The sequence below is a fragment of the Macrobrachium rosenbergii genome, chromosome 41 (assembly GCF_040412425.1).
Source record: "Macrobrachium rosenbergii isolate ZJJX-2024 chromosome 41, ASM4041242v1, whole genome shotgun sequence".
NCBI classification, from domain to species: Eukaryota; Metazoa; Arthropoda; class Malacostraca; order Decapoda; family Palaemonidae; genus Macrobrachium; species Macrobrachium rosenbergii.
In genome coordinates this window covers 12794410-12815380 of record NC_089781.1, presented here as the reverse complement: position 1 = coordinate 12815380, position 20971 = coordinate 12794410, and the positions used below count along the sequence as shown (strand labels likewise).

Here is a 20971-nt window from a genome sequence, read left to right as displayed (position 1 = left end):
TCTCTCTCTCTCTCTCTCTCTCTCTCTCTCTCTCTCTCTTGGTGCAGTTAATTTCTGCAAAACTACTCCCTAATCGTCCCTAGTGTACGATAAACATGATTTACCGTCAGGGCAAAAAAAGGAAAAATTAGTATTTTCACCAAATTACCGTCTGCCTTCCTGCAACTTCTATAAAGTGAAATCCTTCTTTCCACACAATTTTTTTTCGTGTACGCTCTGTATTTTACTCGCAAAGTCGTCTTTATCATTACGGTAGATTCAACGTAAGTTATTATACGCAAGTTTATTATTACAGCGAGCATACAAACTGAGTTATTAGATATCAAGAGCGTGATACTGCCATTCTAATTATGCGAAAATTCTCAAAAAATAGATATGCAAAAATATTCCCATAACTCGTTAGTAAAACTTTTTTTATTCAAAACCTGGAAAATGTAATACAAGCTGATATAAGCTGGTCAACTTCCACGAGAATTTAAAAAAAAAGATATGAAAATGATTCGTTAGTTATTGATATAATAAAGATTTTTTTTTTTTTTGCTGTTCCTAAAAATAGAGTTGGATGCCCTATCGATGACGACATCAATAAGAATGAAACGTTCTATTTTTATTTTCCTACCGAGAATTCTGTTGCATCGGGAAGTAAGTGAGTGACGGCGGCACTGTGTACTTACCGTTCGGTATTCCGTTGAGCAGTAACGTACTGACCCACAACACGCGAACTCATCATCAAATGAGAAGTGTCTTCGTCTGGTTTTTTAAGTCCACGACACGAAGTGGAATCTTTTTGAAAACTGTGAGCGTGACAATGAATGAATGACGGTACAAATTTCACTGGTTCCTATTTTTTTTTTTTTTTTAGCACCCTTATATAAGATATATTGTGCTTTTTCTTCTTTGCGTTGCAGTGTTCTGGTAGTGTTATTCAGATGATATTCTCAGATTTATTTTTTGTGGTCTAGGAAACAAAATTCATTTTAGGAAAAAATGGGTGATTTCATGAGGTATATCCCGTTTAACCTATGATGTGGGCAGCACTGCTCTGATATTATGTATACCATTTGCACTTGAACTGTCTTTAAATATCCCGGATGGTTTTTCGTTCATTAAAAAAATATGAAAATATTCATACAATTACGCATCATGGTATAGTTTATCTAGAGGCTTTTAAATGGCAGAAAGTTCATTTGTCATTAAAGCGCTTGAATATGAGGGTATGGTCTATCCAGGAGGATTTGAAAGGTAGCAAATTCACTACCCTTAAAAAATGTAATCAAAGGGCACAGAACAAATCTTTTTAATGAAACGATACATCTTTGCATCTGAGTAAGAGTAACACAGTAAAAACGTTCTTTTATGGCATGAAATCACTATAATGAATACAGCTAAAATGCAATCCGCCATCTTCTCTTTTCCAGTGTCAAACGTTCGTGTACGCATGCGCAGGATGGAACATCGAGACAATCGAAAGTTTGGGGACCCGTTACAAAGGTTACGACCCACTGCAAACAGCCCTGCAAGGATTCAGCGGAACGCAATGTGGGTATTGCACCCCCGGAATGATCATGACGATGTATGGGTAAGTTGTAAGTGGAAGATATGCGATAACAAGAAAAGTTTCTACTGAACTGCAAGAGTCCTGTCAAAAGTGAGAGTTGTAGGTGGCACAGAAATTTCGTAAAGTGGTATGGAAAGTAATCAAACACACCTGAGAGCTTTTACTCTCTCTCTCTCTCTCTCTCTCTCTCTCTCTCTCTCTCTCTCTCTCTCTCTCTCTCTCTCTCTCTCTATATATATATATATATATATATATATATATATATAGATATATAGATAGATAGATAGATAGATAGATAGATAGATAGATAGATAGACAGATAGATGCATATGTATATATAATGTTTATATCTACTGTGTAATATATATATATATATATATATATATATATATATATATATATATTATAATTCCTCTTCAAAGAAAGCTACTTAAAAGAACGACCATCTTCATCCACTAGTATCAGAGGTTTTAAGAAACGCATCCTTCGGTACCCCTCAACGCAGTCTATTAATCCAAGCCCTTTCATTTCTTCCCGCACGCGAAGGCAAATCATGAAGGGTCCGCTAGACATGGAACACGTGGAGAAGTCCTTGGACGGCAACCTATGCCGGTGCACAGGATACCGCCCTATCCTGGACGCTTTCAAATCCTTTGCAGACGACGCGGACGAGAACTTGAAGGCCAGACTTATTGATATCGAGGTGCGAGATTCTTTTCTTACTGCTTTATTACGACCAAAGTCTTTGCAACGCCAGATTGTTGCTGTACAAAACCATTCTCCTTTCACATATATTTAGATACTGTAAGATTTGTTATGCCCTTTTGTTCTTGAGTGAAATTCATTGGATCTCATCATAACCCCAGTGACAACGTTGTTTTCATGCTTGGAGTTAATTTTTTTTTCCTTAAAAGAAAAGCACAGATCAAACCTCATTTTCCAGGACAATATTGACAGCTATAGTCCTTGATCTAACATTTGTTACTTGCTTAGAAGTCATTTAAAACAGTTTTTTCCTTCATTTATCAATTGAAGAAGTAGATAGAGTAGATTGATATGATTGAATATGTCTTATTAAACTAAAAAAAGCTCCACCAAGGAACTTCATCTTTAACCAATGGAACTGAATATTTCAAATTCTGTGGTCTGAATCATCCTAGTTTACACCTAGCATGAAAAATGTATTACAATTCATTGACTTTCACACAAAATCTCATATATATATATATATATATATATATATATATATATATATATATATATATATATATATATATATATATAAATATAAAATAAATGCATTTTATATTTAATTATGTCTTTTATGCATGTAACCATGTGAAGATATACGAACGTAAGCACTACATTTTCATACCTGCGCATGAGCGCAAACACGGTTTATATACATGACAACTTCATTGCTTCTCGTATTTACAGGAGGCTTACAAAGGTACCTGTAATGACGCCTGTGCAAGAAATTGCGGCGACTGCAAACAACTGAATAATGGGCTGCAGAACGAAATAGAACCTTTTAAAACCCCCACTCCCAAGGAAAACCTCTCCATCACTTCGGCGGGAGTTACTTGGCACAGACCGAGAAAGTTAAGGGTGAGGAACATTTAAATTAACTGGAAATTAGTTTGTTTTCAATGATTTGCATAATAAAGGAAATTCAGGAAAGGTAGTGTATCGTCGCTATTGCCACCATCACCGCGACTATTAGCCTACTGTTTACTGTGACTACTACTAATATTAATGCCATCACCACTAGGCTAATGCTGCTGCTGATGTCGCTGTTGAGTCAAAAATATCAGTGACGTTTACTGTTTCTCCTCATAAATCGCTAGACTAGTGACAATCAGTGACCTTGTTATCCTGTTAACCAGTACAATTTCTTCTGGGAGTTTTTTACTATTCCAGTTGATCTCTAAAACAAAGAAAATGGTGTACATATAGTAATACCAGCTATGAAAGAAAATAAGGATGAGGATAAATTTATGGGGACTTAGTCATTAATAATGATGTCTTGAGGAAACTTGAGGGAGTACCTGTCCGTCTACTTGGCTATCTATATATACTATATATATATATATATATATATATATATATATATATATACATACATATACATACATATGTGTGTGTGTATGGAGAAAAACAGGTTCCGCAGACGAAAACAAACCTAACTTTTCAGAGTATGACGTGTCCTGACCTAACCAGACCTTACCTTCCTAACCTCACTTAGGGTGCCGTACCTGACCTGGGCGGGGGTGGGGACTTCACCCCATGGACCCACCCCCCAAGTCCGATTAAACAACGGAAAGATGGACTAAGCTTCCGTTCGGAGGTAGTGTTAGAGCCTGATCCCGTCGTTCTGCAAATTACAAGATTTTATATGTATCGTATTTTATATGTATCGTCTGAGTATTTTATATTTCCACTTTGTATTCCATATACTGTATATTCTTCATCATAATTTAACTTACTATCTTACTCATCAGGCTACGTATTTTTATTTCTTGCAGTTATCAATTCAATGATTTTCAGATTCTGAAACTATAAAATCATTACATTCATCTATAAAAGTGATACTGTCCAGTTTTTTTACATCAGACACCCACAAACATAGTGTACATGAAATAAAGGTACAAGAACAAAACCTGTAAATTATATCAGAATGAGTTTTTTTTTCAAAGAATACGAAAAAAGTCTGTTATTCCTGAATGACATAAAAACACCGATATTTTCTCCCTCAAAAGCTTTAGAATTCCAATGATCTCTGGATGCCGTAACGTGATCCTGGCACCAATAAATCAATGGCCGGCTACAAAGATTATTTATGTAGCACAATGATCGTCTCTCTCTCTCTCTCTCTCTCTCTCTCTCTCTCTCTCTCTCTCTCTCTCTCTCTCAATCAACGCTATTGATGAGTTCCCTTTGGACGGGTAAAGGGTTGAGTAACTATGAATAAGAAACAAAATATTGATACTGTTGTCAAGGAGACACCACACACGAAGGTTTTGCAGGGTATTCTTGAGGCACGCTAATAGAATTTTATACACACACCCACCAACCCCACCCACCCGCCCACCCACCCACCCGCCCACCCACACACCCACCCACCCACCCACCCACCCACCCACACACCCACACACTCATATATATATATATATATATATATATATATATATATATATATATATATATATATATATATATATATATATATATATATATATATATATATATATATATATATATATATATATATATATATATATATATATATATATATATATATATATATATATATATTGTAGTTAGTTAGTTAGGTAGTTAACTAGATTGACAGAGAGGAAAAAGGGGGAGAGAGTTAATGAAAAGATAGATGGGTGGATTTAGCAAGAACTTACTGGGCAAGAAGAAACTGTTCTGGAAGAAAGTCATTGCAAAAAAGAACTTAATGACTGAATGAATTATTTAACAGAAGATTGAAAGTCAAAGAAACAGCAACTCTGAAAAGCCCTCGAGAGTAGGGGAGAGGACAGAAACAGACCTTTATATGCAACTGAATGCTGAAGAGGGGCAGATGAAAAGCATAATGGTGAAGAATTTTAATTGAATTGAATTGAATACAGAATTTAGGCCAAAGGCCAAGCGCTGGGACCTATGAGGTCATTCATGGAAATTGACAGTAAAAGGTTTGAAAGTTGTACCAGGAAGTAAACCTCGCAGTTGCACTATGAGTCAATTGTTAGGAGAGGGTGGAAAGTAAGATGGAAGAAAGAGAATATGAAAGGAGGTAGAGTTAATGGAACGAAAGGGGTTGCAGCTAGGGGGCCGAAGGCACGCTGCAAAGAACCTTAAGTAATGCGTACAGTGCACCGCATGATGTGCACTGATAGCGCTACCCCCCAACGGGGGTGTAGAGATTTAAGCACCAGGAGATGTTGTAATTGCCAGCGAAATGCTGTTTGACAGTGATGACTGATCACGTTGTGTAACCCAAGTTTTGAAGAGGAAGGAGTTCGGTTGGAATGCCTGCGAGTAATGATGGTCACTTAAGAAAGGAGAGAGGAGATGTGACTACAAGAATTGTGGGTGTGTATCGTTATTTAATATAAATGGCAGGGTTTTGATTTAGGAAGTAGTAGCCTACAACTGACATAAGGATTAACAGCGGAAGAGCAGTGCCGGTTCAGAAAAGGAAAAGAACGCTCAAATCAGTTGCTTATTATGAAACTGTTGACAAATGAATGGTGAAATAGATGTACCTGGATCTAATAGAAATCTGCGACAGAAGTGACAGAGATGCAATGTGGAGGGTGCTGACGATGCATAATGTAGAATTGTAGACCAAGAGTTCTTCATTCTTTGTCGACAGCGACCCAGTTTAATTTTATGAAATATCCTCACGACTCGCTGACATATGTACAAGTCATAGGCGGTATTTTTTTGGTTTTTGAGACTAGTTCTTAAGGTGAAAATTTAATATACAAAATATAAGTTCTAAAGAGACTGGGTTGAAGAAAGAGTAGGTCTTTGACGATGGGGTGGTGTTTTCATGGCTGTGCACTATTCTTAGAGATGAAATGATAAGAAAACTTCGCTGAATGACAGTTGTAGGTGAAAATTTTTTATGTGAAAAATTACTTGTTTTTATCTATCCCATACACATCTTCAGATCACCACTCTTTTATATCAGCATTTATACATGAGAACATAAATTGATAAAATCAACGCACTTAATCAGTATTTGATAATATGATGTCTATCTTTTATGCAGAACAATTTTTAAATCTTTTTATTCTTTTTCTTTTCAGAAAGTATACGAAGTCCTGAATAAAATGGCTGACAAAAAAGTGCGTATCGTTGTTGGGAACACAGGGATAGGTAAGAGAGTACGCGCGATTTATTAATGCTATCCTATAATTTATATCTACGAATCTCAATTCGTTCAGATAATCCAGACCCACGATTTCTCACGGAAATATAAGGGATAACTGACTTGCACTTTTTAGATTTCATGAAACATTTTTTATCGGAATTCTTTACTTGATGGACACCTGATTACTATTAATTTACGTTTCTGTACTAATGCCCAACTAACCAGTGCTTTATCTAACAAGTGTCTCACTATACCGTATGATGAAATGTCTTTTGTTTATTTTCACGAAATAGTAAAGATACAGATACTCGGTAAATATCCTCGCAGTGGTTCTCTTAAAAAGAATCACTCCTCAACAGTACTTTCTAGAATTCCCAAACTAGTTTGACCTGTTTCTGAAATGTTACCTAAAATTACTACATGAAATGAACCTCCTTGGTGTCTGAACAAATGCAGAGTGTGTATGTGAATGAATCAGGAAGTGTGCCACTGCCATAAATAAGCTGTTGTTTTTTAAGATGGCCTTATGCAGCAAGGACTCTTGCCTCTGAAACAGCCCGTAACCCATGTACAAGTGTTTGAACAGTGTGATGTGTGCGTTGCCTGCTGACGCCCATAAAAGGAAAATCCTGTTTGTCTGAGTTACATCTTCCTTACTAAAAATACAACTGTGACTGAAAATCAGTAATAGTTCAAGCTTTAACCGGAAAGGGATTAGTGCTTGACATTAAATACACCTGGCGCACTACCCATGCTTGTCATAAAGGAACGGACTTTATATTAACAACCTCCTTAGCGTATGGTATGGATCGCTAAGACTTACTAAGAGCTTTGCTCTTGGATTCTTAGGTCACACCGTTACAGCTCTATAAAAATTTTGAATTGTTCATCTTACGTAATTCACTAGGCATAATCAATGCTTCAGTTTTCCTTAACTAGCTTCTAAACCAATATGTTTTTTTCAACGCAGGTATCTACAAGAGCGATGGCCCGTATAGCCATTATATAAGTACCCACGGGGTTTTGGAACTCTACTACGTTGGCCTAGGCGAACCGCTCATATTGTCTGCCAACGTGAGCCTAGCGAGAGCTATAGAAGTGTTTCTACAAACTGCAGAAGCCTCAGAGAGCTACAGGCACTTGAAAGAAGTGGCCAAACACTGGAAAATGGTTGCCAATACCTCCGTCAGAAATGTAAGTTTCTAAGTTCATTTTGGTGAAAACTCAGTCTTATTATTATTATTATTATTATTATTATTATTATTATTATTATTATTATTATTATTATTATTCAGAAAATGAACCTTATCCATATGGAACAAGCCCACGGGGGCCATGACTTGAAATTCCAGCTTCCAAAGAATATGGTGCTCTTTAGGAAGAAGTAAGAGGAAGTAAAGGGAAATACAGAAAGAAGAGATCTCGCTTATTAAAAAAATAAATTAATAAATACAGAAAAATGAATTATCTGTTTATTAATTTATGTATGCAAGTGAATAATGATCACCAAATTGTTCCCAATTCATAGAGAAATCATAGACTTTCCTGGTTTGGACAAATAAAACCGAAGAAAATTTTTCTTTGTGAAAATTCTCTTTCATAAGACAACAAGCATCGTGGAAAATTCAAATGCAGAGGTGAAAGGGAATTAACAGTATTCCACAAGGATATTTTTAGAGTCAGTCTTACGCAAGATGCCTGGAACTGCATTAAGCAAAATCCTATGAATTAACTCCTCTCTCCTCTATCCTGGAAACTTCGCCAGGTCGCCTCCTGGGCTGGAAACCTGATGCTCAAGAACCAGCACAAAGAGTTCCCCTCAGATATCTTCCTCACCCTAGCGGCCTGTGGCACCGAAGTCACCGTCGGCAACGCCCACGACGCCTCCGTAGCGAGTCACCCCCTGGAGGAATTCGTCGACGTCGACATGCATAAGAAGCTCATCCTCTACTTGGTCGTGCCACCTTCGGAAAAGAAGCTTTGGGTAGGGATTTTACCAAGCGTCGTCAGAATTAACATTATAACTTTGATATAGTAACTCCTTAACGCTGAAAATTAAGAAAAAAAAGCTATGACGGTTTTTTACTGATTTGTTAACAATGTTTAATTAATGTTTATATATGTCATCGATGTAAGCATTCCAGTGGAAATGTCTATGAATGTGGTATTACTGTAATCTGTCAGCGTTATTATGTATATTTGTAGGTATGTATCTATGAATGCATGCATTTTTTGTCACAGACACCGTGACTTTTTTTATTTTCACAGATATTAAGATATAAATGTTGTTTAATGTCAATTAGCTCTACCTGAATAATTTTATATATATATATATATTAAGATACAAATGTTATTATATATATCCAATTATATATACCTGTGGAATAATATATATATATATACAGTATATATATATATATATATATATATATATATATATATATATATATATATATATATATATATATATATATATATATATATATATATATATATATATATATATATATATATATATATATATATATATAATCTTTACAGTTCCGTTCTTTCAAAATCACGCCACGAGCTGTCAACGCCCACGCCTACGTCAACGCCTGCATCAGTATGACCATCGACGTCGAAGACGGATATCGCATTATGGATAAACCAAGGATACTCTACGGAGGAATCAACCCTAATTTTGTGCGGTTCTTTTCTTTTCTTTTTGTTATTTGTTCTTTTAATTACCACGGTTTATTAATATTACATTATGATGAGTTTTATATTTTATTGCAACTATTTTTTATTATATTTTTAAAAATATTTATTGATTTATTTTTGTCTGTTAATTTTTGTTACTGATAATTTTGATAGGATGAATTTAATATTCATTTTGACTATTTAGATCTCTTGCTCAGTCTTATTATTTTTATTAACTGGCATTTGTTTAATTATCTATAATTACTATTATTTTTCTCATCGTTTGAGGGTTTATTGTACTCGAAATAAATCAGTAAATCTTTTCTAGACTTTCAAGGAAGGTTTTAAGTCGTAATTTGATCAGGTAGAATTTGTTCCTTGAAATTGTTTGAAATGTAATATAGTAACCTGAAATTAATTCAAGAAAAACTTAGGAAATTTGTTAAGTATAGTCTGCATAAAACAGTAAAAGCTCACAGATCTTATTCCTTAAATTCATATAAACAGTTTATTGTAAAACAACTCTTAACGGGACGGGAAAATTGTAATGTATATGTTAGAGAACAAAATCTCTAGTTTTACAAAACAAAGTATTCACTTTCGCTCACTGATTTTGACTGATTACCATTTCCTATTCCTGTGATTTACTACTGAAAACGCTCAGAAGCTAAAGAGCCTTAATTCTACTCAGGCGCGTCATTTTGGGGGTGCTGGGGGGGAGCAGCTGCCGCCCCAAGACTCAAGTTGCCCCACCCCCAAGCCTCAACTTGGCCCCTCTCACACCCCCAAGCCCCAAGAAATAACAGCAGCGGGTTTTCCATTATTCCTACCGAAATTCAAATGTGTCACTACATTGTTATATCTATCTGTCTGTCTGTCTGTCTATCACACACAATATTTGTTTGTCTGCCTATATTGCTGAAATACATTGCGCATGTGGCTTCAAAAAGCACATGAAATAGCTCAAAATAAAAAAAAAAAAAAAAAAAAAACAGATGGTTAGGCTCGCTTCGCTCGCCAAACCATCTTTGCACCCCCAACAAAAATCTGAAATGACGCCCCTGATTCTACTTAGTACTATTTATTACTCCCCTCTTCGTCGGATTCATGCCTATAAAAAGCAACCATAAAAGGAAACTTATTTCTTTTCATATTCTTCTTTACAAAGCCCCTGTTCTTGAGAGCTAACCGTCTCTTGTGTTCTTCCCAGATTCACGCAGAGCTGACGGAGGCCTATTTGACAAACAGGCGCCTTTTGGACAGCCAAACTTTCCCGAACGCTTTGGGTGTCCTGATGAACGAGGTACATCCTGACCAAAATGCCCAGGATTCGTCTCCCGATTACAGGAAGTCTCTCGCCTTATCCCTCTTTTACAAGGTACTTGGTTAACTGTCACAGAGTTGACTGTGGCTTTGAGGTTTGTGTGATAAACGTAACTGAAATTCAGGGGTTTGTAAAATGATCTTGACTGTCGTATGGAGGTTTTTGTATGACAAACGTCACTTCAACTTAAGGTTTGTAGAATGTGCTAAACTGTCATCTAGAGGTTAATATTGTGAATTCAATTTTACCCTAGAGGTTTACGCAATAACCGTTTAGAGGTTTAAAAGTTTAGAGGTTTAAATGCAATCCAAGATGCTCTTAGAAAATATAAAATTGATTCAACAGATTTATGTAAAACACTTGGCGTTTATCTTAAAATCTCCCTCAATGTTTTAACTTAAATCTATCTGGGTAAATGAAGTATGAAGATGAAAATCAAGTTTTTAAACAAAGTCACTGAGCGCTTAAGAGATATGATATTAACATTCTTATGTGGTACACTAGGTTGAACAAATCATACGAAATTATTAACATTATGTGAGTGATTAAATCTAAAAGGCGTCGCATCGGCAACGGTCAACAACAAGTACGTATCTATATAAATCCTATCAGGATATTCTGGAGAGTCTTTTCTGTGAATAAATAACGAACCCATTCAAAATATTCATATAGTCTGTTCTCTTATGGTACTTCGGACGACATATTTTCATCTTTTCTAGATCCTAATTCATGAGTGTTTTCCTCTTTCATTGCATCATAAGTCTTCCCTTCTCTGCTCTCATAACTTATCTCCATTCCATTAATCTTCTATGTCAATCGCCTCTTCACTACTCTCTTAAACCGGGAAGTCACTATTGATCCCTGTCTCCTCTTCATCAGTCTTCCATGTCAGTCTTCTATTCACTATTCTCTTAACCGTGTAGTCACTATTTACCCCTGTCTCCTCTTCATCAGTCTTCCATGTCAGTCTTCTATTCACTATTCTCTTAACCGTGTAGTCACTATTCACCCTTGTCTTCTCTTCATCAGTCTTCCATGTTAGTCTTCTATTCACTATTCTCTTAACCGTGTAGTCACTATTCACCCCTGTCTCCTCTTCATCAGTCTTCCATGTCAGTCTTTGTTCATATATTCTCATCTACGTGTAGTCACTATTCACCCTGTCTCCTCTTCATCAGTCTTCCATGTCAGTCTTCTATTCATTATTCTCTTGACCGTGTAGTCACTATTCACCCCTGTCTCCTCTTCATCAATCTTCCATGGTAGTCTTCTGCTCACTATTCTGTTAAACCGTGCTGTCACTATTTTCCAAAGCATCCTGTTCATTGGTCTCTGAAGATCATTTATTATATATAGTCATCTACTTCGTATCCTACGTCTATACTGCCTTCGTACCTACATGCTGAGATGTTCTATCTTAGAGACTTCAATGTAGGACGCACAGTCGAAACTCATAAGATAGGAAATGCAATACTCCATCGAGAGTCTTATGTTCCTTTTGAGATTTCTGTGATGTTCACATGCATCTTTATCTCTTCGATTATATGACTCATTAAGCTTTCTTTTTGTACTCCTATGATGGCGACTCATTTACGTAAACGGAATATGCATATATATATATATATATATATATATATATATATATATATATATATATATATATATATATATATATATACAGTATATATACATACATATATTATATATATACATATATATTTATATATATGTATATAATGGATAGAGTCGACTGGAGTCGCTGGATAAGTATCTGTGTCGTGAGATCGAGACTCAGCAGCACCAATCCAATAATCACTTATAAATTCCCCTTCGGTGATAATTCCCCATTGGGGATATTCCCGAGGCAGCGTGAATTTGATATTAAGCGACATTTGCAGCTTCATGATTATGTATATATATATATATATTTATATCAGTACAAACGAAGATTAATCAGTCCTTTTTTTCTTCTTATTCCTCCAGGCAATAGTAGGATTTTTGGGAGAAAATGTCGGACCGAGAATAGCCAGCGCCGGCCACAACATCGAGCGCCCTGTATCCTCGGGTGAGCAGCGTTTCGAGATGGACGAGGTCACCTGGCCGGTGGGTGAGCCCATCCCCAAATTAGAGTCCGCTTCCCAAACCTCAGGTAGGTCGAAGCGTTTCCGCGAGAGTTATTAAACTGATTATCTGAAGACTTGTTTATGTAGAATCATCCTGATTTTAAACTTCACACAAAGTTTTTGAGAAGAAATATGAACTGAGACCACAAGTAAAAGTGATGTGATGACATTAAGTTTTATAACGTTAAGTTTTTTTTTTTATTTTCTTGTTGCAAGTTATTTTTCATTTTTTTCACTTAATGATATTTCAGTTTGGGAGTTTCTCTCACAAAAAAAAACTCACTAAATTAGTAAAAAAAAAAAATTACTCTCACAAAAAAACCGCTAAATTACTGAAAAAAATCGTAAAAATTATAATTTGTGTCAGTCACCACGAGATATAAACAAGTACATTTATGTGTAAAATAGCGGTTTACAACTCTTCTTAGCACACGAAATTCGTTAAAATTTGTTTCATTCAAACCTTTAGGTGAAGCCAAATACTTAGATGACATTCCAGCACTCCCTAATGAGTTGCACGCTGCCTTCGTGTTGTCGGCCATAGCCAAAGGAAAGTTGATTTCAGTCGATCCTGCAGAGGCCCTGGTAAGAAACGGAATCCTTATGGATATGTATGTTTATATGTAGTCTATGTGTGTTTAAGGTATTTATCAAGTTGCCGGAAACCGCTTGGGTTAAAGCTTCTCCCAGGAGTCATTTATGAAAATTTATTAAAATTCGTTTTTAGTATAACCAATTTCGAACTGTGTTTGCAAAGTAAACTTTCGAAGACTTCATATAATTACCAGCAGAAAAGAGAAAATATGAACTTTGAGAAACGGTAGATAAGTAATCTGAATCAATAATATTCCTTAAGTATTATTTACTAGATAAAAAGACAGAAATTTGCTATAATTTTACATGTTAGAGATGACTTCCAATTTTGACTTCACAAAGAAACGTAATAGCAAAATAGCATAGAGTATCTGAAGCTTTGAATTGTCACATTTCCACATTTGATATTTTTTGTGTGTTTCTTCGCTCAGAAACTTGATGGCGTCATGGGCTTCGTGGGCGCGGACGACATCGTAGGTCAAAACAGCTTCGTGAAAAACATCTCTTTCTTTTTCCCCACCGCTCCTGACCCAGTACGTAAATGACAGCATGTATTCATACTTACATAAAAAGTAGGTTGTGTCAGGTCAGTTTGACAAGAGCTTTTGCTTCAGAGAGGAAGCGAAAACAAGTAAAAAAAATGCGCCGAAGGCAATCGAGATTTCTGTATAGCCGCTACAGTGTATAATCAAGGCCTCCGAAAATGGATCTATCTTTCGGTGGTCTCGGTATAATGCCGCGGCCTAACCTACATAGTTTCCAGAAGCACGATTATGGCTAACTTTAGCCTTTAATAAAATGAAAACTACTTAGGCTAGGGGGCTGTAATTTGTTATGATTGATGATTGGAGGGTGGATGATCAACATATACCAATTTGCAACCCTCTAGCCTCTGTAGTTTTTAAGATCTGAGGGCGGACAGAAAAAAGTGCGGATGGACATACGAAGCCGGCACAGTAGTTTTCTTTTACAAAGTTTTTTTTTTTAATTTTTAGAAAATAAGGACTCCACATGTGTATAAAATGTGAGAAAATACAAAATTGTGTATTTTATTAAAATATGAATTATTATGCTCTTTAATATTTTCGTCGGACTCCTATAAATGTGTTTACTAAAGTGTAATAAATCTGGGGGGCCATTCTGAATTTATTGACAAATAACGTAATTTTCCTCATGCACGTATTTATAAGTTTTTTTTTTAAACTTATAGATATACTTCTACCTAAACGAAATACCGATTCCTACCTTCCTTCGCCTTCCTTTTTTTATTTTTCGATAAACAGTACAATTCATTGGTGTCATTCTTGTTTATGATATAAATACGCAAGGTCTTAAAGATATTTTGAAAGCTTTGTTGAAACTTGATAATCCTCGCAATAGTTTCATTAGACCTACCTTTGCATCAGTTCCATGAAAGCAAATCTTTATAACACGCTCACCAGAACCCCACGAAGTAATTCCCCATTACATCGCAGGTGTTTGCAATGGACAACATTAAATACGCCGGCCAGCCAATCGGCGCCGTCGTAGCGAGGGATCGTGACACTGCGGTCAGGGCCTCCAGACTAGTCAAGGTCCAGTACGATGATGTCAAGAAGCCCATTCTCACCATCCAAGAGGCCATCGAGAATGGGAAGAAGGTCATGGGTCCGAACATCACCACCGGCAAGATCGAACCTTACGACTTCGGGAAATATGAAGGTTACAGTTTTGTCTATTAATTTTTCTACCCGTCGATCTATACAGATAATATGTATACAGTTACCATCATAGATATCTTTCCTTAGGATTGCTATTTTTCTAGGCTTCTGGTGCACTTGAGACTCATAGCTAACACAATCTTGGCTGTTTACCCAGAGGTAACCCCATCTAAGAGAAGCATTAAATTATCTACCGTCCTTCAGATAGAACTTTAACAAAATCGTTGTTGATAACACTCCTGGATTCTCCTCCTTGGTCTGTGTGCTTGTGAGCTTAGTGGCACTTTCATGATCTTAGCAACTTGTTTTTCCATATTCTAAATTACTGATTTATCCAGAACGGTAATGAACAGAATGTTCGGAACCTTAATGACTGGGGTATGTGGGCCATTAGCAACTAGAATGTTTAGACAGTTAGCAACGAGGGTGCTTACAGCTTTTGTAACTGGCATGTCAATAAAAATAATCGTTGCAACTAAAACTGGCAAGGTTTTGAGAGGGAAGGTACTGCCCTGGCGAGATTTGTTTAGAGTTCCTTAAATATTTTCTTTTTAATTACTCCGCCGATCTTCCGTCTTCTATGACGCCCTTTTAATCTAGTTATCCTTTTCAAAGAAATATTATTCAGCATCTTCTTTTACTTGTTTCCTCATCCTTTGAATCCACCAAAGCTCCCGTTTGAATACACGAGGCCATCTTTCTTCTTCTTCTTCTTCTTCTTCTTCTTCTTCTTCTTCTTCTTCTTCTTCTTCTTCTTCTTCTCGGTAATTCTTGGTGTTCTCTCAACAGAGGCAAAAGAGGCAGCCCCTCACTCCTTCTTCTTCTTCTTCTTCTTCTTCTTCTTCTTCTTCTTCTTCTTCTTCTCGGTAATTCTTGGTGTTCTCTCAACAGAGGCAAAAGAGGCAGCCCCTCACTCGGTCCAAGGGGAGGTGTCTTTCGGCTACCAGTACCACCTGTGCATGGAGTCTCACGCGGCCAGGGTCATTCCCACTGAGGACGGCTACGACGTGCATTGCACGACTCAGTGGCCAACGGAGACACAAAGCGTCGTGTCTCAGGTTTTAGATATACCTGCGAATAGGTCAGTGTTTTTCTTTGCAAATATCTGTCACGGTTATTTATTTATTTATTTTTTTTGGTTGGACTCTTGTAAACAAACACGAGCAAACACATGTATAGTATATATATATATATATATATATATATATATATATATATATATATATATATATATATATATATATATATATATATATATATATATATATATATATATATATATATATATATATATATATATATATATATATATATATAGACTCTATCAATCACATTCACTAGAAAAATGTGAAAGTAATTTCAATAGCTACGATGAACTCCCAGATTGTGGATTTCGGAGATGTGTTTTTAAATAGTGAGGACAACGAATTTAAGGAGAGTTTGTATTTATTTATATATATATATATATAATATATATATATATATATATATATATATATATATATATATATATATATATATATATATATATATATATATATATATATATATATATATATATATACTCTGTATATATATATATTTATATACACACATAATAATAATAATAATAATAATAATAATAATAATAATAATAATAATAATAATAATATAATAATAATAATAATTGCCAAGTAGATCTTGTCCTCCCCGGGGGTAAATTTTCTTGAAAGCTTTATTGCCACAAGAATATCAGTATTGTAAGGATGAAAGAAATATAGAATTAGCGAAACATCATCATTGTCGTATCCTTTTCCTCGTCGTCGGGGATATATATATATATATATATATATATATATATATATATATATATATATATATATATATATATATATATATATATATATAATATACATATGTATATATATTATGTATATATGTATATATATGTATTATATATATATATACATGTATATATATGTGTGTATATACATATATAATATACATATATATGTGTATATGTATACATACATACATACATACATACATACATATATACATATATATACATACATACATACATATATATATATATATATGTATGTATGTATATCCCGACGACGAGAGAAAATGATACGGCGATGATGATTTTTCGCTAAATTTATATTTCTTTCTTTCTTTTAAATATTGATATTTTCGTGGCAATAAAGCTTTCAAGAAAATTTCACATCATCTGCTGCGAGAAAGAATCATTGTCGCCTGGTACCGTACTATCTTTTAGGATTCTTTCGTCTCCAGCTCCTGAAAGGACGGGAGAAATTCCAATCGCTATGGCGCTATAACTCAGTAGGTGCACCGACTCCAAGGGCTGCAGTGGCCATCTTCGGGATCATCGAAGTTGTCTTGAGCAAAGAAGGCGAAGACTGGATGACGAAGCAGATCGACTGAAAGAGATTTTCCAGAGGGAAAAGTACATCAGGAGAATGGCAGATAACTTCAGTCTACAATTGTTTACTGACGAAAATATGGACTACTTTGCGGGACAGTATGGAGTCGAGGTTCCTGCTTTCTGCGATTATAGATTTATTATTCAGCAGCTCTACAGTTGTATTGTCACTTATAGACGCAAGTTCATCATTCAAAAAAATAGGGAAGGAAATAATCAAGATGAGAGGGGGATAGTGGCGTGGGGCAATTGAAGAATTTATACGAAATAAAAGGTAGAGAACTTGAGGTGCTTTCGAAGCTGCTTGAGATGAAATTTTGGATGCCCAAAATTACCACTTGGAGCAGTTCTTCGCTCGAAATAAGATAGAAAAGGAATAAAGAAAAGAGAGGGCTGGCTGAAGAATGTTGACGACGAAAAAAAAGTAGAGAACCTGAGGTGTTAGAAGCTGCTAGGGAGATTTTGCATTCGCAGAATTACTTTTTGGAGAAGCAAGGTAAAATCGAAGGGATGATCAATATCGTCAGAGGGAGGGAATCCCAGAAGATTATAGAAGACGACTCGTTAAAGAAAAGAACTGCTATGTGTCAGAAAAATAACTCTAAGTAACGGTTAACGCAATGTTAAAATGATCTACATCCTTCGGGATTTACCTTGAAGACATTTTGGAATCCTTCAGTCTCCGGCTCCTGGAAGGACGAGAGAAATGCCATTCGCGCATGCGTCGAACTCCAAAGTCTCCAGGAATAATCTCTGAGATGCTTCAAATCGTTTTGAAGCCTTCAGAGGAAGCAAGTGTCATATTTGGAAAGCTGGGTAAGAGAAAGCAAAGAGTATGGTGAATAGACGTGGATATCAAAGCAGATCATTTAAAAGAAGATAAAGAAGCTAAAACAGAACTTCCTAAAGAAAACTGCATCAAGACAATGGAAATGGAAATTCATAAAAGGACAAGAAAACAAGAAGATGCATAAACAAGCCCTCCTCTAAGGACAAGGGTGAGGAACAAAAACCTCCAAGGCTCGCCAGGCTCTTGAGAGCTGCCTTGAAGAGAAGGGTCCGACCCAGAGGCTGCTTCCTTGGAGGAAGGCAGGTATCCTGCCAGGCTGGGGAAGCTGGCCTGGAGAGGGCCCAAGAACTTCAAGGATGAGGGCCAAAAGCCCCCAAGGCTCGCCAGTCTCTTGAGGGCAGCCTTGAAGAGAAGGGTCCGACCCAGAGGCTGCTTCCTCAGAGGAAGGCAGGTATCCTGCCAGGCTGGGGAAGGAGGCCTGGAGAGGGCCCAAGAACTTCAAGGATAAGGCCCAAAAGCCCCCAAGGCTCGCCAGTCTCTTGAGGGCAGCCTTGAAGAGAAGGGTCCGACCCAGAGGCTGCTTCCTTGGAGGAAGGCAGGTATCCTGCCAGGCAGGGGAAGGAGGCCTGGAGAGGGCCCAAGAACTTCAAGGATGAGGGCCAAAAGCCCCCAAGGCTCGCCGGTCTCTTGAGGGCAGCCTTGAAGAGAAGGGTCCGACCCAGAGGCTGCTTCCTTGGAGGAAGGCAGGTATCCTGCCCGGCTGGGGAAGCGGGCCTGGAGAGGGCCCAAGAACTTCAAGGATAAGGCCCAAAAGCCCCCAAGGCTCGCCAGTCTCTTGAGGGCAGCCTTGAAGGGAAGGGTCCGACCCAGAGGCTGCTTCCTCAGAGGAAGGCAGGTATCCTGCCAGGCTGGGGAAGCGGGCCTGGAGAGAGCCCAAGAACTTCAAGGATGAGGGCCAAAAGCCCCCAAGGCTCGCCAGTCTCTTGAGGGCAGCCTTGAAGAGAAGGGTCCGACCCAGAGGCTGCTTCCTCGGAGGAAGGCAGGTATCCTGCCAGGCTGGGGAAGGAGGCCTGGAGAGGGCCCAAGAACTTCAAGGATAAGGCCCAAAAGCCCCCAAGGCTCGCCAGTCTCTTGAGGGCAGCCTTGAAGAGAAGGGTCCGACCCAGAGGCTGCTTCCTCGGAGGAAGGCAGGTATCCTGCCAGGCTGGGGAAGCGGGCCTGGAGAGGGCCCAAGAACTTCAAGGATGAGGGCCAAAAGCCCCCAAGGCTCGCCGGTCTCTTGAGGGCAGCCTTGAAGAGAAGGGTCCGACCCAGAGGCTGCTTCCTCGGAGGAAGGCAGGTATCCTGCCAGGCTGGGGAAGCGGGCCTGGAGAGGGCCCAAGAACTTCAAGGATGAGGCCCAAAAGCCCCCAAGGCTCGCCAGTCTCTTGAGGGCAGCCTTGAAGGGAAGGGTCCGACCCAGAGGCTGCTTCCTCGGAGGAAGGCAGGTATCCTGCCAGGCTGGGGAAGCGGGCCTGGAGAGGGCCCAAGAACTTCAAGGATGAGGGCCAAAAGCCCCCAAGGCTCACCAGTCTCTTGAGGACAGCCTTGAAGGAAAGGGTCCGACCCAGAGGCTGCTTCCTGGGAGGAAGGCAGGTATCCTGCCGGGCTGGGGAAGCAGGCCTGGAGAGGACCCAAGATCTTCAAGGATGGGAGCCAAAAGCCCCCAAGGCTCACCAGTCTCTTGAGGGCAGCATTGAAGGGAAGGGTCTGACCCAGAGGCTGCTTCCTTGGAGGAAGGCAGGTATCCTGCCAGGCAGGGGAAGGAGGCCTGGAGAGGGCCCAAGAGCTTCAAGTGTCATGCCCAAAAGCCCCCAAGGCTCGCCATTCTCTTATGGGCAGCCTTGAAGGGAAGGGTCCGACCCAGAGGCTGCTTCCTCAGAGGAAGGCAGGTATTCTGTTAGGCTGAGGGAGCGGGGCCTGAAGAGGGCCCAAGAACTTCAAGGACAAGGCCCAACAGCACCCAAGGCTAGCCAGTCTCTTGAGGGCAGCCTTGAAGTGAAGGGTCCGACCCAGAGGCTACTTCCTCAGAGGAAAGCAGGTATCCTGCCCAGCTGAGGTAGTGGGCCTGGAGAGGGCCAAAGAACTTCAAGGATGAGGCCCAAAAGCCCCCAAGGCTCGCCAGTCTCTTAAGGGAAGCCTTACAGGGAGGGGTCCGACCCAGAGGCTACTTCCTCGGAGGAAGGAAAGTATCCTGCCAGGCTGGAGAAGTGGGCATGGCGAGAGCACAAGAACTTCAAGGATGAGACCCAAAAGCCCCCAAGGCTCACCAATTTCTTGAGGGCAGCCTAGAAGGGAATGGTCCGACCCAGAGGCTGCTTCCTTGGAGGAAGGCAGGTATCCTGTCAGGCTGGGGAAGCAGGCCTGGAGAGGGCCCAAGCACCTCAACGATGAGGCCCAAAAGACCCCAAGGCTCGCCAGTCTCTTGAGGGCATCCTTGAAGGGAAGGGTCCGACCCAGAGGCTGTCTCCTCAGAGGAAGGCAGGTATCCTGCCAGACTGGGGAAGCGGGCCTGGAGAGGGCCCAAGAACTTCAAGGATGAGGCCTAAAAGCCCCCAAGGCTCACCAGTCTCTTAAGGGCAGCCTGGAAGGGAAGAGTGCAACCCAAAGGCTGCTTCCTTGGAGGAAGGCAGGTATCCTGCTAGGCTGGGGAGGCAGGCCTGGAGAGGGCCCAAAAACTTCAAGGATAAGACCCAAAAGCCCCAAAGGCTAGCTAGTCTCTTGAGGGCATCCTTGAAGGAAAGGGTCCAACCCAGAGGCTGCTTCCTCAGAGGAAGACAGTTATCCTGCCAGGCTGAGGAAGGAGGCCTGGAGAGGGCCAAAGAATTTCAAGGATGAGGTTCTAAAG

The 20971-nt window shown here is 38.8% G+C and overlaps 1 protein-coding gene across 1 annotated transcript in view; it reads left to right on the top strand.

Moving 5' to 3' along the window:
* LOC136826853 (uncharacterized) overlaps positions 1-20971 on the top strand; it is a 57967-nt gene that overhangs the window by 25223 nt on the left and 11773 nt on the right. The window contains exons 4-16 of the mRNA XM_067084338.1: positions 1419-1579; positions 2105-2261; positions 2996-3166; positions 6382-6451; positions 7417-7640; positions 8212-8430; positions 8988-9131; positions 10339-10506; positions 12436-12601; positions 13045-13160; positions 13601-13702; positions 14645-14870; positions 15761-15950. Of these exons, the coding sequence (XP_066940439.1) occupies positions 1419-1579; positions 2105-2261; positions 2996-3166; positions 6382-6451; positions 7417-7640; positions 8212-8430; positions 8988-9131; positions 10339-10506; positions 12436-12601; positions 13045-13160; positions 13601-13702; positions 14645-14870; positions 15761-15950 (2114 nt within the window). The remainder of the gene's footprint in view (positions 1-1418; positions 1580-2104; positions 2262-2995; positions 3167-6381; positions 6452-7416; positions 7641-8211; positions 8431-8987; positions 9132-10338; positions 10507-12435; positions 12602-13044; positions 13161-13600; positions 13703-14644; positions 14871-15760; positions 15951-20971) is intronic.